Source organism: Chiloscyllium punctatum, chromosome 4, assembly GCF_047496795.1.
Source record: "Chiloscyllium punctatum isolate Juve2018m chromosome 4, sChiPun1.3, whole genome shotgun sequence".
Taxonomy (NCBI): domain Eukaryota; kingdom Metazoa; phylum Chordata; class Chondrichthyes; order Orectolobiformes; family Hemiscylliidae; genus Chiloscyllium; species Chiloscyllium punctatum.
The window spans coordinates 26263181-26286888 of NC_092742.1; the positions used below are offsets into that span (position 1 = coordinate 26263181).

Consider the following 23708-nt stretch of genomic DNA (forward strand, 5'->3'; position numbering starts at 1 on the left):
CTCCAGACAGGAAGAAATCTCACAGAGTCTGCCATGTGAATGTGCTCAAAAGGTATTTTGATAGGGAAGGAAAGCAAGAGGAGAAGGTCATCACAGCACTGAAGGAAGAACCAGGTTCAGAGGATTCTGAATTTGACATTCCTCAAATCAAGTTGGACAACGAAAACGTTGTCAAAAATTGGGATAAATTATTGAGTTACCTTCCATAAGAAAATTGAAATGACCTGAAAGAGTTATTACTATCACATGGGAAGGTATGCGGAAATAAACTGGGAAGTACTAACCTAATTGTGATGTAGAGATAGGAGATGCTATTCTGATTAAGCAACATCCTTATAGATATAACCCTCTAAAGTTGGCACAGGTTCAGAAGGAGATCGAGTGCATGCTCCAAGATGGCATTATCAAAGGGAGTTACAGTGACTGGATCTCACCATATTCATGGTGCCAAAGCCAGATGGTACAGTTATGTGTGGATTATAGCAAAGTCAATGCCGTTACAAAGACTGATGCATACCCAATTCCACGATTAGAGGACTGTGTTGAAAAAGTGGGGCAAGCAACTTATATTTCTAAGTTGGACTTGCTCAGAGGCTACTGGCAAATACGATGTCAGAGAGAGCAAAGGCAATTTCAGCTTTCGTAAAGCCAAATGGATTATAATCAGTTCAAAGTCATGCCATTTGCTATGAAAAACAATCTGGCCATATTTCAGAGACTGACAAATAAGGTCATTGCCAGATTACCCAACTGTGTGGTGTATATTGATGACCTAGTGATTTTTAGTCATTCATGGAAGGAGCACTTACAACATTTATCGGTCTTGTTCAATCGACTTCAGAAGACAGGCTTGGTGGTAAACCTGGCTAAAAGTGAATTTACCAAAGTCACATTCCTGGGCCATGTTATTGGACATAGACAAATGGCCCCACTGGGATGTGAAAATGAAAGCAATTAGGGAATTTCCCACACCATCGATGTGAAAAGCAGTACTATGGTTCTTGGGATTGAGTGGATTTTACGGAAAGTTTGTGTCGAACTTTAACAATGTGGCTGTTACACTCACCGAATTGTTAAAAAAGGGCAAGAAGTTTCCGTGGACAGCAGACTATCAAAAAGCATTTGACAGCCAAAAAAATGGTGTTAACCAGTGCCCCAGTATTAGCCACACCGGATTACACGAAGCCTTTCAAGGTGGCTATCGATGCCAGTGGTGTGGGTGTCGGTGTGGTGTTCCTGCAGGAGGATGACAAGGGGGCACAAAGACCCATCGGGTATTTTTCTGAGGAGGTTGAACGTTCATCAACAGAAATATTCAAAGGTGGAGAAGGAGACTTTAAGCTTGGTGTTGGCATTACACCATTTCTGTGTGTGTATTACCAGCAATGCATCTGAGACAATCGTATACACTGATCACAACCCATTATCATTTGTGGAACAATTTAGGGATAGAAATGCCAGACTGTTTAGATGGAGCTTGTTGTTGCAGCCATTCAATTTGACAATTGTGCATGCGGCAGGTCGCAAAAATGTGGTTGTTGATGAGTTATCGAGACTCGAATGAGATACGACGGTGTTCGGTGTGCCACGGCCTGAATTCACATATGGTTGCGCACATCTGCATGTTTATAGTTAGTATGGTATATATCTGTGTTTTAGACTACTAGTTTGTTTTTGGTATTGATGGTTCATTTTTCTTTTAAAGGGAGAGGTGTCACAAAGCTGGTCCCTTTTTTCTAAAAGCTATTCCTTTTCTCAAGGACACTGGGTCCTTGACTTTTTTCAGAGGGGTCATATAACCCTCCCGGTTCTGATTAGACTGGTTTGGTACAGAAATGAAAGGGTATTGAGAGGCCATTTTGTTTATATGTAAACAGTTGAGACCTCAGACCAAAGTGGTCATGTTTTGGAAGTGACTGGTATAATGAAAGGGGAATGGTCAGCTCTCTAGTTGAGCAGTTCAGTCCAGAACTAGTTAGGAGTTCAACAGTGAGCTGAATGGAAACAGATTGCTAAAAAACTCTCTTTCTCTTTCTGCCCTTCGAATTTCAACCTGTAGACATCTATTCCATTTTTTAACTGTTGTTTAAGGGGGTTTGCTCATTGGGATTGTTGTGTATATTCAGAACAGCATAATTAAGTCTAGTTTGGATAGACTGAGTTCTGTGGGGGTTCTTTATTCTGCTCTTGGTGTTTCATTGTGTAATTTTGTCAATAAATTTCTGTCTATTTTAAAATCTTGTAGTCAACCTAGCTAACTGACTCTAGGTAATTTTCACTGTTCGCTTACTGAAACAAATTGCAAAGTTATGGTCTGGGTTATCTGCTTAAGAATGTTTTAAATGGTCTGGCGTGGTCCATAACATCTGGCACTGAAACTTTCCACAGAATTGTTATGGACAGAAGGCAGCCAAGCTACCCATCATATCTGCATTGTCTCTGTGAGCACTTTAACTTTGTGAATTTTCCCCAGAATTCTGTACTTTTTTTTATTTGAATAACTGTCCAATGCCACTTGAATGCCTCAACTGAAATTACCTCCCACACACTTCAAGCAAATGTATTCCCAGACTGAAGTACTGGCTGTGTACCTTCCTTTAGAACACTACGCAAGCACATAAACATTTATGTGTTCTGGATTAGTGGTGCTGGAAGAGCACAGCAGTTCAGACAGCATCCAAGTAGCTTCGAAATCGACATTTCGGGCAAAAGCCCTTCATCAGGAATAAAGGCAGTGAGCCTGAAGCGTGGAGAGATAAGCTAGAGGAGGGTGGGGGTGGGGAGAGAGTAGCATAGAGTACAATGGGTGAGTGGGGGAGGAGATGAAGGTGATAGGTCAGGGAGGAGAGGGTGGAGTGGATAGGTGGAAAAGAAGAGAGAAATGGTAGGCTCTCTTCTTTTCCACCTATCCACTCCACCCTCTCCTCCTTGACCTATCACCTTCATCTCCTCCCCCACTCACCCATTGTACTCTATGCTACTCTCTCCCCACCCCCACCCTCCTCTAGCTTATCTCTCCACGCTTCAGGCTCACTGCCTTTATTCCTGATGAAGGGCTTTTGCCCGAAACGTCGATTTCGAAGCTACTTGGATGCTGCCTGAACTGCTGTGCTCTTCCAGCACCACTAATCCAGAATCTGGTTTCCAGCATCTGCAGTCATTGTTTTTACCTCAACATTTATGTGTTACCAAGCCGCTTTGCTGCTTTCAAATGCCTTATCAATGTCATGGTCTTAACTTGCATCATGACAAACTGTGTTTTTATCTGAACTTGTTAAACAAAAATTATATTTCAGTTTCAGGCATAAGCTCGAAACGTCGACTCTCCTGCTCCTTGGATGCTGCCTGACCTGCTGTGCTTTTCCAGCAACACATTTTTCAGCTCTGATCTCCAGCATCTGCAGTCCTCACTTTCTCCTTATATTTCAGTTTACCTGACATAGGTTCTATTTCTGACGGTTCCATATCAGGACAAATAAATGGAGAGTGTTGATCCTTAGTTTGCTTGATATTCCGGTGAAATCCCTGAAAAATATACAATGTAAATAGGATTGAATCTTCAGAATAACTTCCAAATGATTAAAAATACAGATCTGATGTACAAAGTCTGGCAGACCTGGGATTTAGAATGTGTTAATTTTGGATTCGCACAGGTTATGGATTATCTGCTGGATCAAATAAGAAAACACAGGGTGTTTAAGTTCAGAACACAAGAACTGGAGCAGCAGTTAACAAATAAGCCCCTCGGGCCTACTCTGACATTTGATACAATATGACTGATCTCATCCCAGCCTCAACCTTGCTGCCCACTCTCCATTACCCTTCAACTTATTACAAATTAAAAACCTATCTCCTCCTTAAATTTACTCAATGTCTCAGCATCCATCTGAGATAGTGAATTCCATAGATTCACAGCACTTTGAAAGAAGCAATTTATCCTGATGTCTCTTTTAAATCAGCTACTCTGTCTCCTAAAACCATGGTCAGAAGTCATACGATACCAGGTTATAGTCCAACAGCTTTATTTGGCAAGTCTTTGCAGGTGATCAAAAGTGTCAAGCGCTGTGAGTGAAGATACTCTTAATTACCTGAAATTATCTTATCATTTCTCTGCGTAAAAATTCTGTGCCTATGTGCTTCCCTCCACTTCATCTGATAAAGGAGCAGCAGTCCAAAAGCGTCTGATTTCAAATAAACCTGTTGGACTATAACTTGATGTTACGTCATGGTGACCATGTCCACCCCAGTCCACTGGCACATCCACATCATGGCTGCCATTGACACTCCTAAAAGCATGACCTTTCTTTCTAGATTGCCCCACATGAGAAAAAATCCTTTGTATGTTTACTATGTCATTCCCCTTTAGTATTTTATAGACCTCAATTTGATCTCCTCTCATTCTTCTCAACTTGAAAGAGTATGAAACTGGTCAATCCCTCCTTGTATGTCCAATCCCTCACCCCTGGAAAAAAATCTAGTGAAACTTCTCTGAACTGCATCCAATTCAATTACATCCCTCCTCAAGTAAGGGGACCAAAATTGTATTTAATACTGCAGGTGTAGTGTCACTAATAGCTTGTACAGTTGCAGCAACACTTTCCAATTTTCATACTCTATTCTTTTTGCAATAAATGCCAAAATTCCATTTGCATTCATGTTATGCTTATTTGTGCATTTTATATTCATATTTGTGAACTGGCCTGAGGTTGTTTATCCTTTTGTTTTCTGAATTCTGCAATCTCTTCTCGACACCTGTATTAACCCCCAAACATTAGAGCAAAAGTGAGTTCCTCAAATTTAATCTTTGAATAGAAACAGCAAACCCAGTTTGAGAGTGAAAAATACTGTTCAGTAGTTACAATGATTTCAAGAATATCATTTATATAACCACTCATACAACCACATTGTATATTTCACAGAATTAAACAATTATTATATATTTCTCTCTATTGACTGTGCTGTATAAACCCAGAGAAATTGTTCTGATTTTCAGACAGCTCTGGTTCTCAGAGAGAAGAGTACTGTATCTGCAGTATTGCTGTACCTAAACTGAATTACAATACCACCTTAAATTGAATTCTGTGTGTTCAATCATGGATATTGTCTTCCAGTTGCCTTTTTAAACAAACATGTCAAATTTCACTTGCCTTTTTCGAACAGTTCAGATAATTTGTGTACCTATGTGTTTGTTACACCTGCATTTATCTATGTTCTCTCCTGTGAATAATTTTTGCAAGATGTCAAGTCTTTGTATTTATAAAGAAATCAGTATTAACAAAGGAAATTCAACAGAACTTTGCAAATTTGAAACAATACTTATGTATGACCTGAAAGTAATGGGGTCCCTCTCGGTAAAACTGTGCCCAGTCTATGAAGGGCTTTTGCCCGAAACGTCAATTTCGCTGCTCGTTGGATGCTGCCTGAACTGCTGTGCTCTTCCAGCACCACTAATCCAGTATCTGCATAAGGCAATGCCACTGTTGACAATTTGATTGCAATGTAAGTCGTGCTTCTCTGACTATCTATTCAGTTATTGTAATGAGGTCAGCCAATGGACCTCATAGGGTCTGAGTTCCCTGATTGGGGCAGTTAATCTGTTCAATCAGGGAGACCTGGCTGACAGATATAAACAGAAGTGCCAGAAGTTCTGTTCATTCTGAGGGAGCTCGATCAATGTCAAGGATACTTCTTGTGTAAATAACAGGTGACTTGGTGTTATTTCAAACTAATCTTCCGTTATTGAATAAGCTTCTCAGGGTAGAAGCATCTTAATCCCTGTCAATACAGATTCTGTTCTAACTACCTGTAAAATTAATATGTTGAAGATAAAAGGTAAGAGAAAATATATTTTGTGTGACAAATATGAAGCACATTGTTTATTAATGCATGCCTTTGAACCTTGAACTTTGTAGCAGTGAAGTTTCAATGAATCCATGCCATTACTTGCATGTGTCTTCCACAACATTGGTTTCAATGACTACCATAGAAAAATGAAGAAGAGTGGGCAAGGATTGAATGCTACTGGCCAATGTGCAGTACAGATGAATCGTCTGTGAACATCTCATTAGATTCTCATATCCTGTGATCCCTCTTGCTCAACAAATGAAATAAGGAATGTGCAATCTGAGAGGGTATTGGAGGCAGCTACTCTATTTAAGAAGCATCTGGAGGAGCACCTAATAATTCTCCCTCAATAGAATCAGTTGGTAAATTGGGCAGAACAATGGCAGACAGAACTTAATTCTGGTAAATGTGAGGTGATGCACTTTGGTAAGTTTAATAAGGTAAGGATAGGGCAGGAGGGTGGCTCAGTATTTAGTAGTGCTGGATCACAGTGACAGGGACCCAGGTTGAATTCCAGCCTTGGGCAACTGTCTGTGTAGAATTTTCGCATTGTCCCCGTGACTGCATGGGTTTCCTCCAGGTGCTCCGGTTTCCTTCCATGGCCAACAAAGTGCAGGTTGGTCATTCTAAATTACCCATAGTACACAGGGATGTGTAGGCTAGGTGGATTAGCCATGCTAAAATAGGTAGGAGGGTGGGTCTGGGAGGGATGCTCTTCAGAGAGTCAGTGTGGTCTTAATGGGCCAAGTGGCCTGCGTCAACATTGTGGGAAATGATTCCATATGCACAATGAATGGCAGATCCCTTTATGGGAGCACTAGACTTGAGTATGAATGCTGTCATCCTGAGAGAGGACAGCACATTTTGGAACCACTGAAACATTGTCACTTCCCCAAGCACAGTTGTGCAGCCTGCAAGTGTGCACTCGTAGTTTTGAATGGAAGTTGCAGTGTGCCGAGCTGAGTAAACATCTCAACCCTTCAAAATAAATGCATAAAACTGAGGATGTTGGAAATCTGAAACAAAAACAGAAAATTCTGGAGAAACACCGCAGATCTGGCAGCATCTGTTGAGAGAAAAACAGAGTTAAGTTTTGAGTCCAGTGACCCTTCATGAGAACGCTTGGGTTCCAGGTGCACTGAGGAGAAACCAAGCCAGACTCACACGGATCATTTGCTGCAAAAGGGAAATCAGAAAAAAAGACTCTCCCACAGTCCAAGTTACTTCCTCAATCCAAAGTGAAAGTGAGAATGAGAATGGAGATCAGAGGGAACTGAAACAATCCACATTGAACACTTGTATCACCATGGTCTTCAATTGAAGCGAATCAAACATTACCACAGTTCTGACCATTATGTGGAGTTGGTAATCAGGTTTATTTCTTGGATTTAATCATGAGATGTGGGTACCAATGGCTAGGTCAGCCTTTATTGCCCAACCCAAATTGGCAGTACTTGCTGACATCAAGACCTTCAGGCAATTACCCATGCTGAATCATTGAGAAATGCATGGGTCTAAGCCCTAATGTCATCACAAGGACTTTACATGTGACATTATGCACAAATTCATTACTGTACATGCGGAGGGAAGTCGATGTCCAATTTTGGAGTAGGTTTCAGTGGTGGGGAGAGTGTACATGGGAAATGTGGGAGAAGAGGGAGCTGGGAGAGTCTCTCCACAACTTTCTACATGCCACAATGTCCGTGCCCCTGGCTTCTGGGCTTTCATTGTTGACCCCACCTAACCTCCGGATCCCAAACTCTTCAGCCCCCCCCATTACCTCTGAGGGGAACTCTCAAGGGCAATAATGAATGGGCAATAAAATGTTGGCCAGCCAGAAATGTTCATGTCCCATGAGTGAATTTAATTAAAATAACCCATCCTGACATCTACTCCCATCCCATACATCCCACTCTCTCCTGCACATCCCCATATACTCACCTCTCTAGTCTCCACCCCTCAGTCTGTCCTGATCTCTTTGTCCTCTGCCCCATCCTGTTCCTCTTCACCCCTATCTTAATCTCTTCTCCCCCATTCTGGCCATGTGCCCCAACCTGAAATCTGCACATATGAATGTCAAAGCAGCACCGAGCATGCATCTGTTGGCATCAGCAAACACAGCCTTCCCAATTACCATTTAGCAGGTGATGGTGAATTGCCTTTTTGAACTGTTGCAGTCCTTGTAGACTTGGTACAGCCACAATGCTATGGGGAAGGAGTTCCAGGTTTTTGACCCAGTGCAGTGAATGAACCATCATGTCTTTCCATGTCAGGATTGTGAGTGGGCTTGGAGGGGGCCTTTCAAATCATGGCATTTCTATGCATTTCCTGCCCTTGTCCTTCTAAACTATAGAGATTGTTTGTTTAGAAACTTTAAAAATCTGCAGCAAATAATTTAACTAATGACTCCCTAATGTGTGTCCACCAACTACAAGGCACAGTCAGGCATGTGATGGAACACTAGCTACTTGCCTGGATGAATGCAGCTCCAGCAACATTCAAGTTGCTTGACTCTATCCATTCCAAAACAGTCCGCTAATGTTTTGGTATTGCCTGTTCCGAATACCAAAGATCCCCAGGATGGACCCCTGACAGCTTTTACAACTCTGAAACAGAATGCACTTTTCTTTAAAACTGTAACATCAATCTCATCTAATTTGGTCACAGCTAAGTTTAGCAGATTCAGAAAGATCCGATGGTGACCAGCTGTAATAGATCAAAAAGATCAACATCGATGAGTAGCCAGAATGCATCCAACAGATCCTAATCCTATTGATTTCACATTACAGCTTGTTACAGACCTGAGGGCCAATTGCACTCAGACACCCTGAAAGTCTGCAAGAGAAGATTAGATTTCCTACAGTGTGGAGACAGGCCATTTGGCCCAACAAGCCCACACTGACCCTTTGAAGAGTAACTCACCCCAGATCCATTTCCCTCTGACTAATATATCTAACACAATGGGCAACTTCTCATGGCCAACTCACCTGATCTTTGGATTATGGGAGGAAACTAGAGCACCCAGAGGAAACCCACGCAGACACGGGGAGAAGGTGCAAACTCCACATAGACAGTATAGACAGTCACCCGAGGCGGGAATCGAACCCAGGTCCCTGGCACTGTGAGGCAGCAATGCTAAGCACTAAGCTGTCTGTCTGTCTCACCTACAAACATCCCCTGACCCCTGGAACGTTGAAAGGAAACAGCGCTCACAGACTCTGTAACAAAGGACTTCAGTGCGGTTGACCAATTATTGAACTGGAGATCTTCTGTGGTCAACAACAATATGATAGCATCACCAGAAATCAAAAGATATGTGAGAAAGTCACATCATTCCTTTCTTATAGTTTTAACTCTTGGTCCACAGAATTTATTATATTTTGGATTAAAATTTCCACCCGCGGTGTCTCTGTAGAATTGCCTGTCTGCTATGCCTTGCCTGTCCTATTTCAGAACTAAAACATGTGCTGGGTTTAAAGAAGTTTTGTTTAATTTTGGATATTGACACTTGCAGAAGGATACATTCATTATAATAAATAAGTTTTGTTTCCTTGTTTATCGATTAGACGTGGTGTGAGTTCTTTTTATTGATGGTGGTCGAAGTCAGGCAAATTAACCGTATTAGCGATTACGTTGGTCATTTATACATTTGACAAGTTGTAGGCTTAATTTCCAGTGCTCTCCTCCCATCAGGGTCTCAACCTTCCCACCGGAATTGATAGTAATCACTGAAGTCAATAAATGATAGGAAACAAATGCAATTCTTTTGCAAAATCTTGATTTTTACAGAAAGTACTGGTCAAAAGAATCAGTTGCTGAAAAAACAAGACTGCTTTATAATTTGGTCTATGTAATCCATTGAAAACAATACTGTCACAAAAGTTTCCATTTTCTCAGCTGTTATAACAGCCTAAATGAGCTCCAAATACATTTACACTGGCACTGCAAAACGCACTTTATATGTTGTTCCGATCTGATAGTTTGCTTTCTAACAGTGTAACACTCCACTGAATGTGAGATTAAATTCTCGTGCTGTTACCAGTCTCCATTAGGCAGTGAAAGACAGAGCAGACATTGTGAAAATGAAGGCTTCACAAATGAAAACACAATGCTGAGCATTATACAACTCACAATACAAATTACGGAAAGTTCTTGGGATAATTCACCATAAAAATTAAATGCCGCATCAGCTAATGGTTAAGCTAAATCCATATGACATTTAATATCTGAATTGCAAATCATACTTACACTGGCTCCAAACAGTGAAATATAATTTTTGATCCCATTTTCATAACTGTTCCACCACTGAGAAGCTGTAATAAAAATCAACATTGAGTGAATTGATAATGTGCAAATAGTTAGCACAATCTTAGATGCTCAGGGAAGCAGTGGGTGATGAATACCTTGTGCATTTGAACCGAACAATATATAGATGGAGAGGAGCAGTGCTGTCTTTTCCATAGTTCACATGGCAGTGAAAGTCAGCAGCAGTCAGCAATTGTCTAAAGCTTATGGAAGTGACAACAGATAGAACTGATTACTCACTCGTATTTCATGGAAGGTCTCAGCACTAGCCTGGTGGTAAAGGAGAATGCAACTGGTTGTGAATCCGATTAATATCAGGACCAGGACGCACTGCTCTAGCACTTTCAAAGGGGAATAAAGACAGCAATCTGCTGATGGTGACATAGAGATGCAACAGTTATTTAATTAAATGCATATGGTTTAACTCGTGGAGTGCCAGGATTCCTCTGCAGTTAACAAATATGAAATTAGCCCATACTTGTCCAGAAGTTTACATCAAACTAATAATAAAGTATTTTTTAAAAAAACTCATTGTTTCATTCTGTAACCAAGACCTTGTAGGATAGGAATATACTTAAATCATTAGCACTGCTGCAAAATATCTTTCCTCACAAAATTTAGCTTTTTTTTTGAAAATCAGCCATGATCTAAAATGGTATAGCTGATTCAAGGGGCTGAATAGCCTACTTCTGCTCCAATGTTCCTCCATGACGTGAACTTGAGTTTCTTACTTGCTAAACTGGACAGCATATGTTCAGCTTCCTTCTATTGGATGTTTGAAGCTTAACATGTGATGGAGAAGAGACCAGGACCCTCTTGGATCATATTTCTGCAGGATAAATCCCTTTTACTCCTTGTTATGGACCAGACCAAACCTTCTCAAAATATTCAGCAAATATTTCTTATTTTAAAGGTAAATGGAAGGTCTTGCTTTCCAGGTGTCATTCAATTGGTCAAACTACCACATTTCGTTGTATTTTAAGAACATCCACTGTTGTTAAAATACGACAAAAGAAATAAGGAATTAGAATAACTTAACTCTACTAGACAACTTAACAGAATAATAAGTATAGTAATATGACTAATTAACTGTTCCAATATGATAACATCCAATGAACACACCCCTTGGCAAAAGGCAAATAGAGAAAACAGATGGTTTCACATCCAACTCCAGCAGCCCAGGAAGAAAACATCAAGAGAAAATTCTGAGAGTGTCACAGTGAGAAGACATATACTGCAACTTCCAACCCTGCTGAGACCCCAACAACACTGTGGGTGGCACGGTGGCACAGCGGCACAGCAGTTAGCACTGCTGCCTCACAGCGTCAGAGACCTGGGTTCAATTCCCACCTCGGGCAATTGTCTGTGTGGAGTTTGCACATTCTCCCTGTGTCTGCGTGGGATTCCTCCGGGTGCTCCGGTTTCCTCCCACAGTCCAAAGATGTGCAGGTTAGATGAATTGGCCATGCTAAAATTGCCCCTAGTGTTAGGTGTAGGGGAATGGGTCTGTGTGGGTTGCTCTTTGGAGGGTCGGTGTGGACTTGTTGGGACAAAGGGCCTGTTTCCACACTGTAAGTAATCTAATCTAACAACTGTTGCTGCTGAAAATCCTGGTTCTGTAAGAGCTTAACCACACCCATTCAGGCTGCTTCTATTGCTCCAACTTAAAAAAAAGGACAAGCTGTTTGCTCTGGTAGGCTGCAAGGTGCCTCTACCTTAAAACCTCTCTTTTTTAAACAGTCAGAGCCAAAATAACCTCTGAAAGCTATAGTGTCGTCACACTCATCAATATGTTTGGATTAAGGCTAGCTGTGAAATGCATTTGATAATGAAAGGGCTGAACTCATGTAAACTACAAACTTAGAAACATATGTATCATCATAGGAACTAGAGCAGGAGTGGGCCACTTAGCCTCTTGAGTCTCCTGTATTACAACTGCAATTACAACTGATCTGAATACTTCACTCTCTGGCCAACCCTCATAAACTTTCACTCCCTTGCTTTATGAGAATCTAATTACTCTGCCTTAAAAACATCCAAGGACTCTGCTTCCACCTCCTCCTGAGGAAAAGAATTCCAAAGACTCAAGCATCTGAGAGAAAATAATTTCTCTTTATTTCTGCCTCAAATACTTGTCCCTTATTTTTGGATGTCCCTTATTTTAAACAATGGCTGCTCTCTTTAGGCTCTTCTACAAAAGAAATATCTTTCTCGCATGCACTCTGCCAAGATTTGCCAGGATCTTATATTTTTCAATCAATTCACCTAGTACCAGCAAGGACGGTGATGGCCTGTTAATCCAGCAACCCAGATAATAATTTTTTGGGGACATGGGTTTGAATCCTACCATGGCAGATGGTGGAATTTGAATTCAATAAAAATCTGGAATTAAGACTCTAAGCATGACCACAAATCTACTGGAAAACACCATTTGCTTCACTAACGTCCTTTAGGGAAGGAAACTGTCACCTTTCCTCTTCTGGTCTACATGTGACTCCAACCCACAGAAATATGTGGTTGATTCTTAACTGTCCTTTGGACAATTAGGGATGGCAATTCATGCAGGCCTAGCCCTCATCCCATGAATTTAAAAAAAAAGATGCAAGCCCAGCTTGCCCAAATTTTCCTCATAAGGCAATCCACCCATTTTAGGTAATAATTATCGTTCTCTGAATTTTTTCCAACATACTTATATCCTTCCTCAAAGGAGAGAAATAATACACACAAAACTCCAGAGGTGATTGCACGAATATCCAAAAGCATAATCTCCCACCCTCAGCTATCTCAGAGGGTGGTTAAGAGTCAACCACATTGTTGTGGGTCTGGAGTCACATGTGGGCCAGGGCAGGTCTGGATGAAAAGCTTCCTTCACTAGAGGGCATTAGTGAGCCTCTTGAGTTTTTACAACAATTGAGAATGGAGTTGTGGTCATCGTTAGATTTTTCATTCCAGATTTTTTATTGGACTCAAATTCCACCATCAGCTATAGTGTGGTTTTAACACTGGATCCCCAGTATATTACCTGGGTTTCTGTAATGCTAGTCCAACAACAGTATTGCTAGGCCATACAATACAATTACGGTATTCTGTGTAATCAATTATCTGTTTCTGCCTGGTGGTTACTTCATATTATCAGTGGTTAGTGTTCTGGAGTTGAATTCATGCATTTCATAATGAGAAAGAAGAATATTTTGCAGATGGCTTCTTGTCTTTGTTAGAAATATATTGTAAACATGCTAAAAATGACCTGGTTAAACAAAATAATCTTACACCAGAACTAAAAATCGCAGAAAAAAATAGAAATTTCGTATCTGAAACATCGCATTAAGGATAATTGAGGGCCATATCGCTACGTCTGTACCTCTCTGTCCTTGGTTTTGCTGAGTTCAATATAATCAAACATTCTATGTTCTTGATTAGTGGTGCTGGAAGAGCACAGCAGTTCAGGCAGCATCCAAAGAGCTTCGAAATCGATGTTTCGGGCAAAAGCCCTTCATCCTTTCCTGATGAAGGGCTTTTGCCCGAAACATCGATTTCGAAGCTCCTTGGATGCTGCCTGAACTGCTGTGCTTCCAGCACCACTAATCCAGAATCTGGTTTCCAGCATCTGCAGTCATTGTTTTTACCTCTAAACATTCTATGTTGCCTAGTTTCATCTGAGTATGATTGAGTAACCAGTTCTGAAATTTGGTATACTTCATAAGGGACTTTCCAAACTGAGTAGAAATATTGATCTGGACTTTCTGATGACGAGAGGCTGGAGCTGACTCCATGGGAATTGACAAGAAAATTAACTTTTCCAATGGGCTTTTTGGCTTGCATCTGGAAACCACTGAAAATGTCTGCGAAACTGAAGGGATTTGGAGGAATCTGACTCACTTCAGCTAAATCATTACCCAGGAAAACTTAAAGATTAAAAGCTTACTTTAACTCCTGAGTAACAATTAAACTGACTCCATGACTCAATATTGATCACTGCCCCAACCATACTTCCCACAACCCCTGCCACCCTCTCAGACCCCAGACAAATATGACCTAACAACCATCCCCAACTCCCCAGCCTGATACCTCCTAGGTAAACACATGCAGCCTGCAAATTCCCACTGCACTCTGTTCCCGACTCCACTGTACCATGTATCTGGATTAGTGGTGCTGGAAGAGCACAGCAGTTCAGGCAGCATCCAACAAGCAGCGAAATCCCTGAACTGCTGTGCTCTTCCAGCACCACTAATCCAGTATTTGGTTTTCAGCATCTGCAGTCATTGTTTTTACCTTGTACCATGTATCTACCCATTCCTGTCCTGCCATTGCATGCGTGTCCTCAGAAGTCTGCCTCTGACTTCCTTCATTTCTTTCTCATATCCCCCTGTGTTAAAATCCAACTCTGTGACAACTTGCTTTTGTATAACTAGTTGAATGTCCTATTCTGCAATCTAAGAATGACTCAGATAACACTTTCATTGTCGCAACGAAGTGCTTGACATTTAAGTTCTTAAGTTTAATTCTGTTTAAAGCTTTGAACAAATCTTTCCTGATTCAAAATAAGCTTGTTAATACATTATTCAACAGTAGAGGGAGTTATTGCACCAGCATCATTGAAATGTGACAATAAGTGCAGCAAACAATTAAAATACTTTTGATTTGAATGATTCTTCATTTAGAAATGATTATGGACCTCTGCAAAAATTTACAATGAAATTATGTTGGAAACTGGAATTGAAAAAATGTCAAGCCAAAAGATTCAGAGTTTGCTGCATTCTCTTGGAGCTGAGGATGTGTTGCTGGAAAAGCGCAGCAGGTCAGGCAGCATCCAAGGAGCAGGAGAATCGGGCATGAGCCCTTCTTCAGGATGGGCTCATGCCCGAAACGTTGATTCCCCTGCTCCTTGGATGCTGCTTGACCTGCTGCGCTTTTCCTGCAACGCATTTTCAGCTCTGATCTCCAGCATCTGTAGTCCTCACTTTCTCCTGGTGCATTCTCTTGGAATATGGTACAGGTAGTTCTCCTATAAAGCCGTAGTTGCATTCCAGCGAAACCTTGCTTAAAAGAAAATTGCTTAATATAAATAATGGGACCCACAGGAAAAGTGGGGTTAAGGGCAGCCCATCAAAGATTATCCCTCACAATCGCTCAAAAATCACCCAAAGGTTGAACACAGAGTCTAGCACAGCCTGAATGATGGTTGAAATCATATTTACCAACAAAAGTAAATTTAACACATAACATTTAAAAAAATGTAAGAAAGCTGCTCTCTTTATAGTACCTCTCACAGAAAGCTGCTCTGTCGGTAGCTAACATTGGTACATGTGTAGGACGGCACAAAGACCAGCGCTGATATCATGTGCGCGTAGAATGAAGCACACAAACCGATCCCTGCTTGAATCACGCTCATTTGAACAGAGGTAAGCGTTCTCGAAAATACCGTTCCCTAATTCTTCAGCGATGTTACACCCAAATCGCACTGCCGAAACACGCATTATCCCAGTTACTTGTAATTTGAAATGCAGAGAATCCCTCAAAAACAATAATACTGAAAAATGTAAACCTTGAATTTATACAGCATCTAGGATATTCTACGCAGTCAATGAAGTACTCCTGAAATGTAATAACTGTCACGATGTAGTAAATACACCAATCAATTTACACACAGCAAGCTTCCACAGGTAGTGATAGTGAGAAGGCAGGTTCTTGATATCAAGGAAGCATTTGATACAGCTTCCCTTCAAGGACTCATAATAAAATTGGGGTCAATTGAATACAGGGGGGAGAATTCCCTCTGGTTTCAGTCATAACTTGCACAAAAGAGAATGTGTGTGTTTGTTGAAGGCATGATTTTCAGCACCATTAACAAATCATCTCCAGTGAGAACAGTATTGAGATAGTAAAACTCCAAGAATTAGGAATTAAAAAATACTCAGTTGGGAGGACAACAGAGACCAAAGGACAAGAACCATAAGGTGTAGGAGCATAAGCAGGCCATTCAGCCCACCAAGTCAATGCACCATACAATTAGATAAGAACTGATCTGAAAAGCCTCAACTCCAGTTTTCTGCATAATCTCCACATCCTCTGATTACACATCTGGCTATTGTAGCCCTGGATTCAATGACAACCTCGCATTAACAGCTCTGCAATAAAGAATTCCACAGATTGACTACCCTCAGAGACATAATACCCACTTATCTGTTTTAAATGGTGACTCCTTATTCTGTGCTTATGCATTCCGGTCCTAGACTCTCTCACAATGGAAAACAGTCTCTCCCGATCTATCCTGTCAAATCCCTTAAGAACCTTGTACGTTTCAATAAGGTCGCCTGTCATTCTTCTAAACTCCAATGGGTGCAGTTCAACACAGGTCAACCACTCCTCATACGGAAATCAACACAGCTCAACACAGTCAACCACTCTCATACGGAAATCAACACAGCTCACAAAAGGGTTGAGATTAGAGTGGTGCTGGAGAAGCACAGCAGTTCAGGCAGCATCCAATGAGCAGTAAAATCGACGTTTCAGGCAAAAGCCCTTCATCAGGAATACAGGCAGAGTGTCTGAAGGATGGAGAGATAAATGAGAGGAGGGTGGGGGTGGGGGTGGGGAGAAAGTAGCATAGAGTACAATAGGTGAGTGGGGGACGGGATGAAGGTAATAGATCAGAGAGGAGAGTGGAGTGGATAGGTGGAAAGGAAGATAGGCAGGTAGGACAGGTCATGGGGACAGTACTGAGCTGGAAGTTTGGAGCTGGGATGAGGTGGGAGAAGGGGAAATGAGGAAACTGGTGAAGTCCACATTGATTCCCTGGGGTGGAAGTGTTCCGAGGTGGAAGATGAGGCATTCTTCCTCCAGGCGTCGGGTGGTGATGGAGTGGCAGTGAAGGAGGCCCAGGACCTCCATGTCCTCGGCTAAGTGGGAGGGGGAGTTGAAATCTTGGGTCACAGGGCGGTGTGGTTGATTGGTGCAGGTGTCCCAGAGATGTTCCCTAAAGCGCTCTGCTAGGAGGCGTCCAGTCTCCCCAGTGTAGAGCAGACCACATCGGGAGCAACGGATACAATAAATGATATTATGGATGTGCAGGTAGTGTCATTGATAGATATCAACAAACACATTGATTTGAGCCCCATTTACCACCCCTTGAGAAAAAGAACAGGAAATAACATCACCCGTAGGAATTGACATCACCACAGGAAATGACATCATCAACCCAAAGAAACCCAAACATATAAATAGAAGGCAGGAATCATCAGCAGTGCTTCATCCAGAGGCTCACTGGAGTTGTTACCTAGTGTGGTGACGAAACATCTGAAAATGAACCTTCCAGATCAGTGAGCAAACCTACATCCATCTTGAAAATAGTTAGGATCAGAAATTGCAACAAGAAATCTCTTTTTAATCTGGAAATGTCATTTTATTAAGAGATGGTCAAATGTCCAGTTGCTCATCGGGGACTGACTAACTGCACGGGTTAATTTATTTAAAACAGTAGGCGCATATGTTATAAAGAGAACATTACATCAGAGCAAATGATTTCTGAATGCGGCTTGCAAGACTACAGCAGGGAAACTGACAGGGGGTATCACAACATTGTGAGCAAAGAATACATAAAGATTGAGAGAGGACTGTTTTATGTGAATATGCTTTGAAATAACAATGGAGCCTGAGTTGCTATGACATATAAGTAATTTGCTGATGCTTCCAAATCCCATAGTTGTGATCTTGTCTGGAGATGCTATTGAACTCCCACAGTTTCAATATTTTATCACAAACAAAAAACTGAAATTGCTGGAAAAGCTCAGCAGGGCTGGCAGCATCTGTGGAGAGAAAGCAGAGTTAATGTTTTGGGTCCAGTGACTCTTCCTCAGAACCTTTTTTGCTTCTGATTTCCAGCATCCACAGTAACTTCGGTTTTCACCCAAAATTTCATAATTGTTTGACCTCCCAGTCACTGGCCATTTCAATTCCCTTTCTCACTACCTCTCGCATGACCATCCTCGGCCTCTTCCATTGCCACAGCAAATCTGACCACAAATTGGCGGAATAATAACTCATCTTCTAGTTGGGAAGCCTACAGCTCAGAGGTCTCAACATTAAATAACCTCCCTTCCCATGTCCCAACTCCCTTTCCAGCCTCTCCCCTCCCTTCCCTTCCTCTGAGCAGTCCTTCCTCCCATCGACCAATTAGACTGTACCCTCTACCTGTATATACCTATCATTACCTCACCACTTCACCCCTTTCCCCACCCAAAACCCTACCCCAGACTCCCTTTATCTGTGGCTCCCCTCACACCCCTCCCCACCCCCCCCCCCCCCCCACCGAGTCCTTAAGAAGGGTTACACCTAAAACATTGACTTCTTCACCTCCTGATGTTGCCTGGTGTCATTTTGTTTGGTTTTCACTACATCTTGTTCAAGTTCTTTCTCTCGAGCATCAATGCTGGCATTTATCCCTGAAAGGATGGTCTGCTAGGTGATTTTCTTGTATGCGGAGCACCTCCACCAGTTTTGTAAATATGTCCTCTTCCCCAGCATTGCTTTGAGCTCAAGCTAATGTTTGCATAGCCGTCTCTGCTGTGCCAATCTCCTTTACACACAATTTGCTTCAGATATTCCTGTAACTGGGCAACCTACTCATTGGATTTATGAGAGTTTGTAGTTTATGCTGTTTCTCTCATTTCAGCTGTCATTTACATTCGAGAGTTGAGCAGAGATTCATCCTAAACGCCTCATCTCGGAGATCATACTCTCGTTAGGTTTATCGTGAGCCATTTTAGAGATTAAAACTCTACTAATTAAGAGGAACGTGAACGTGTTTCACACTTCCCTTTTCAATCCAACAAGTATTTTGCGAGTAGTCAGCTGCACTTTCTATTGCTTTTCTCATGCCTGACTGATTCCATAGACTTTCACTGTCACAGGCTGCTGACTTTCCTGCAAACACTGGTTCAATAATGTTTACAATGGAGAGAATTTGGTGTCTAGGTGGATTGGTTTTACGTGCATTCCTGTACATGAAATTGGTGAAATGCTTTATGGTGAAATTGTTTTACAAGTAATTTGTGTCTGTCATTTGTCATGTCTATCTTAGGCAATAATGAAAAACTTCCTGTTTTAGGTCAGATTTTGAATTTTTGCAACCAATTTGGACAATATGACATCAATATTTTCCATAGCAATGACAATGTGAATTAATTGCCCAGTCTTGGTCATGTACAGAGTCAGATGCTGATATGAATATTACTTAATGTGTACAACTCTTGCAGGATAGGTATAGAAGTAATTTGCGTGTATTGCCTGGATTGGTGCACAGATGTTTGTCGTTGCACCTATCAATAGCCTTTACTGCTGATGCTTTGCAAAACTGGCTGAAAGCTAAGCATTTTCTTGTTGCACGCAGAAGGTCAGACCTTCCACATTTGTTGCTTTGCTTATGCATTCCAAAGATTGTGACCTCTCAGGTTTGTATTTTGGACCTACGATAATTTCTTCATGCTTGCTCCAAGCCTTCAGTAGTTCAATATTATACTTTCAAAAAAAGAAACAAAAATTGCTGGATAAACTCAGCAGATCTGGTCGCATCTGTTGGGGAGATAACTAATGTTTTGAGTTTGGCAACTCTTCATCAGAAGACTCAATTAACTGAGTTGCTCCAGCAACTTTTTTTTTTATTTCTGATCTCCAGCATCCACAGTTCTTGGTTTTACTATCAGTTTTGTCCAGGAAGCTTCTAGAGGTGGATATGATCACCATCTCAACAGTTCTGTTTAGACCATTAGATACAAGAGCTGAAATTAGGCCATTCAGCTCATCAAGTCTGTTCCACCATTCAATCATGGTTAATAAGTTTCTCAACCTCATTCTCCCACTTTCTCTCATTACCTTTGATCCCCTTGACAATCACAAACCTATCTATATCTGTCTTAAATACACTCAATGAGCTGGCCTCAACAGCCTTTTTTGTGGCAATGAATTTCATAGATTCACCACGTTCTGAAAAAGTTTCTCCTCATCTCCATTCTAAAGTGCCTTCTCTTTATTTTAAGGCTATGCCCTCAGGCCTCGTCTCTCCTGCCAATGGAAACATCTCCCCAGTATCCACTCTGTTCTGTAAGTTTCAATTAGATCATCCCTCATCCTTCTAAACTCCATCTCGTGTAGACCCGGAGTTCTCAAATGTGCCTTTCATTCCTCAGAAGATTCTTGTGAACCTTCTCTGGACTCACTCCAAGGCCAATGCATCCTTCCTGAGATCTGCAGTCCAAAATTGCTTGCACTACTCTAAATCAGACCTGGGCGTTTTACAACCCCCGTGAGGTCAATCTTAAATTAGAACACAAATGAAAAAGTATTTACACCATGCACGCAACACAACTGTGTTGCTTTTGTTTTGAAAAGGATGGTTTTTTTTCATTTACGTATGGATCACATTTACGTGTATGTGCATGCATGCATGAACAGCTAAAAGTGATGCTTGCTGGCCAGCCCTCAAAATGTCAACTCATGCCAAGACAAGTTATGTCATGACCCACAAAATCACCAGAAACAGTAAACCGTTTTCTGATGGCGAGTTTATTAAGGAGTGCTTGTTGGACTCTGCAGAACTAATATGCCCGGAGAAAAAGGAGGCATTTGAGAATGTGCCCCTCTCCCGATGCACTGTAACGAGAAGGATTAGGGACATCATGAGAAATCTGGAGCTTTAGCTGGATGAGAGCTGCGACATACGTTACACAGCCCAGCTACTCAGCTTCATAGATGGGATAACTACGGACTTTAAAATCACAGAGGAATGGGCAGCCATTCAGTCAATGAAAGGAACAATTGGTAATGCATGTTTGGACACGTTGGGACTAAAATGGGACAAGCTGGCAGGTGTGACAATGGCTAGTTGTCCAAATCTAACGGGAAAAAACTGCTGGACTCTTAAGGAGAATGCAGGATAAAGTGACAGAAATTGACCCTGAACAGACATTGGTATTTTTGCATTCTGTTCTACATCAGGAAGTGTTATGTAAGTCAATATTAAAAATTAACCAAGTGGTTGATGTTGTAACTAAAATAGTTAACTTCATCAATGCAAGAGCTTTGAAGCACAGGCAGTTTGTTGCACTTTTGGAGGAAAATGAGACTGAGCTTTGTGACATAGGCTACCACACAGCTGTCAAGTGGCTCAGGCTGGGCAAAATGCTGAAAAGTGTATGGGACCGAGAGAAGAGATTCAAGATTTGTGTGTGAAGAAAGGGAATGGCATTCCACAGCTTTCAGATGCAGACTGGATTGCAGGCCTTGGTTTTGCTGTTGATGTGACTGCACTTATGAATGAACTAAATGTGAAACTGCAGCGCAAGGGCCTTTTTGAGCATGAAATGTACAACTTGGTGAAGGTTTTTATGAGAAAGGTGCAGCTTCTCTCAATTCAAATGGAGGGCAACATTCTCACCTACTTGCCAACACTGAAGGAAGCCGCACCTTCAGCTGATCACCTCCACAGGTACTCATCCATGTTAGAAGCACTGCACGGTGAATTTTCAAAACGATTTCAAGACTTTAAAACGGTTGAGAATGAAATGCACATGGTTTTTCCCCCATTTACATGCAATGTAGAGAATGCACCTAGTGATGTTCAGCTTGAACTCATTGACCTACAGTCTGACATAATTCTGGCAGAGTACTTTAGGTCAGTCTCACCGCTTGATTTTTACTCTTCCCTCAAAGAGGAGAACTTCCCACACATGAGGAGGCATGCTCAGAAGATTCTAGTCCTCTTTGGATCTACCTATATGTGTGAACATTCTCAGTGATGAAGTTCAACAAATCCAAATACAGATCCTCTATCACTGATGATCACCTCTCAGCTGTCCTTCACATATTCACCTCAGACATTCAACCAGATTTCAGTGCACTTGTCCAAGCCCAAAACAGACTGGACTTCTCACTAAACAAGTAAAAATGAACTGAAAAACATCAAAAACACATTGCTTTTTATATAGAGTTGTTTGTAATACTAAACAATAATGAAACAACTTTTCATTATTGGTTTGTGAGATTAACATGTTAAAAATAAAATGAAATACTGAAATTGTTTTTATTGTTTATTTCTTCTATATTTGACCTACTCCACAATTTCATATCTTTATTGGAACAGAATATCCTTATTCTTTTGATTGTAAGTTTCAGTGCAAAACTATAGAATTTAGTACTTTTTACAATGGGAGACCATTAATACAGAGCAGAATTATGTTCAAATTATTGTTGGTTTGGCCCTCCAACACAACTCAAGTTTCTCATGTGGCCCCTTGGAAGAATTCATTGCCCACCCCTGCTCGAATTGTTGTTTGACTAGAGCCTTAAAAAGCCTCAGAAGTTCATCCCTGCTTTTATATTCTAGCCTTCTCAAAATAAATGCCAACATTGTATTTGCCTTTCTAACTACAGATGCAACCTGCATAAGAATCCTGGAGAAAGTGGTCTTCCAGGTCCTTTTGCACTTCAGATTTCTAAATTCTCTCCCAATTTAAAAAATAATCTATGCCTCTATTCTTCCTACCACAGTTCATGACATCACACTTTCCCATCTTATATTTCATCTGCCATTTCTTTGCCCAGAATAAGTCAGTCATTCTGCAGCCTCTCCATCTCCACAAAACTAATAGTCCTTCCACCTATTTTTGTATCATCTGTAACCTTAGCCAGAAGGCCCTCAGACCCTTCATGTAGGTCATTAAGGTGAAAAGTTGTGATCCAAACATTGACCATTGCAGATCACCACCAATTACTGGCTGCCATCCTGTGAAGGACCCTTTTATCTCCACACTCTGGCTGTCTAGTTGAAAGCAATCTCTCCATGCTAGTACCTTGCCTCAAACACCATGAGCCCTTATCTTATCAGCAGCCTCCTGTGCAGTATCTTGTCAAGGCCTTCTGGAAGTTCTGCTGCTGAAAGTACAAAACCACAAAATGATTTTTTTTGTTCCGTGTCCTGAATTGTTCTATGATTTCATAGGTAAAATAGCAGGAATTCTAGTTGATGAATACAAAAGTTTAATCTGTGCAGAATCGGCCTTCTAGCACTATCCAAACTTCTGAAGATTTTCCAGCTCTTTAGCTATTAATTCTGACATTTCAAACCTGTGCATATCTTGGCTCCTAATTGCTAATGGAATTCTAATGGTGTACTTTTCTGAAAAACACCCCCAAAACATAGAAACCCTAGTTTCAATTGTTGTTTTAAAAAAAAAGTGTTACGTGGTCTGCTGTGCCCCAATTTGAGCAAGGGTATTTTGCGGACATTCTACACCCTGGTCACTGAGAAAAAACTGGTCTCTTGGCATGGATCTCTTCACTTACTAGCAAGCTAAGATTCATTTGTAGGTTGGTTATTTGTTGATTGGTCAAGTATGACAGGCCTCATGAGTTTTATTTTCCATAGCTGTTCCACCATATTAATGGTAAATTGATTAGCTCATTGGTTTAGTTTGTAAGTTGTGCTTTACCGTTAAATAAAACCAACATTGCAGCTACTGCTTCACGCAAGTCCGTAGCAGACAAACTGGTAGGGAGATGCAAAA

At 41.2% G+C, this 23708-nt stretch overlaps 1 protein-coding gene across 2 annotated transcripts in view; it reads right to left on the reverse strand.

Moving 5' to 3' along the window:
• LOC140476136 (phospholipase B1, membrane-associated) overlaps window positions 1–10489 on the reverse strand; it is a 69912-nt gene extending 59423 nt beyond the window's left edge. The window contains exons 1-3 of one of the 2 annotated variants that reach the window (XM_072568263.1): window positions 10390–10489; window positions 10093–10157; window positions 3435–3525 (exon numbers count right to left, since the gene is read on the reverse strand). In XM_072568263.1, coding sequence (XP_072424364.1) covers window positions 3435–3465 — 31 coding nt within the window. In that variant the 5' untranslated portion in view covers window positions 3466–3525; window positions 10093–10157; window positions 10390–10489. Of the gene's footprint in view, window positions 1–3434; window positions 3526–10092; window positions 10158–10247; window positions 10345–10389 lie in introns of those variants that run through there. The other variant, XM_072568262.1, reaches the window with a different exon arrangement.
• Window positions 10490–23708: the final 13219 nt, after the last annotated feature.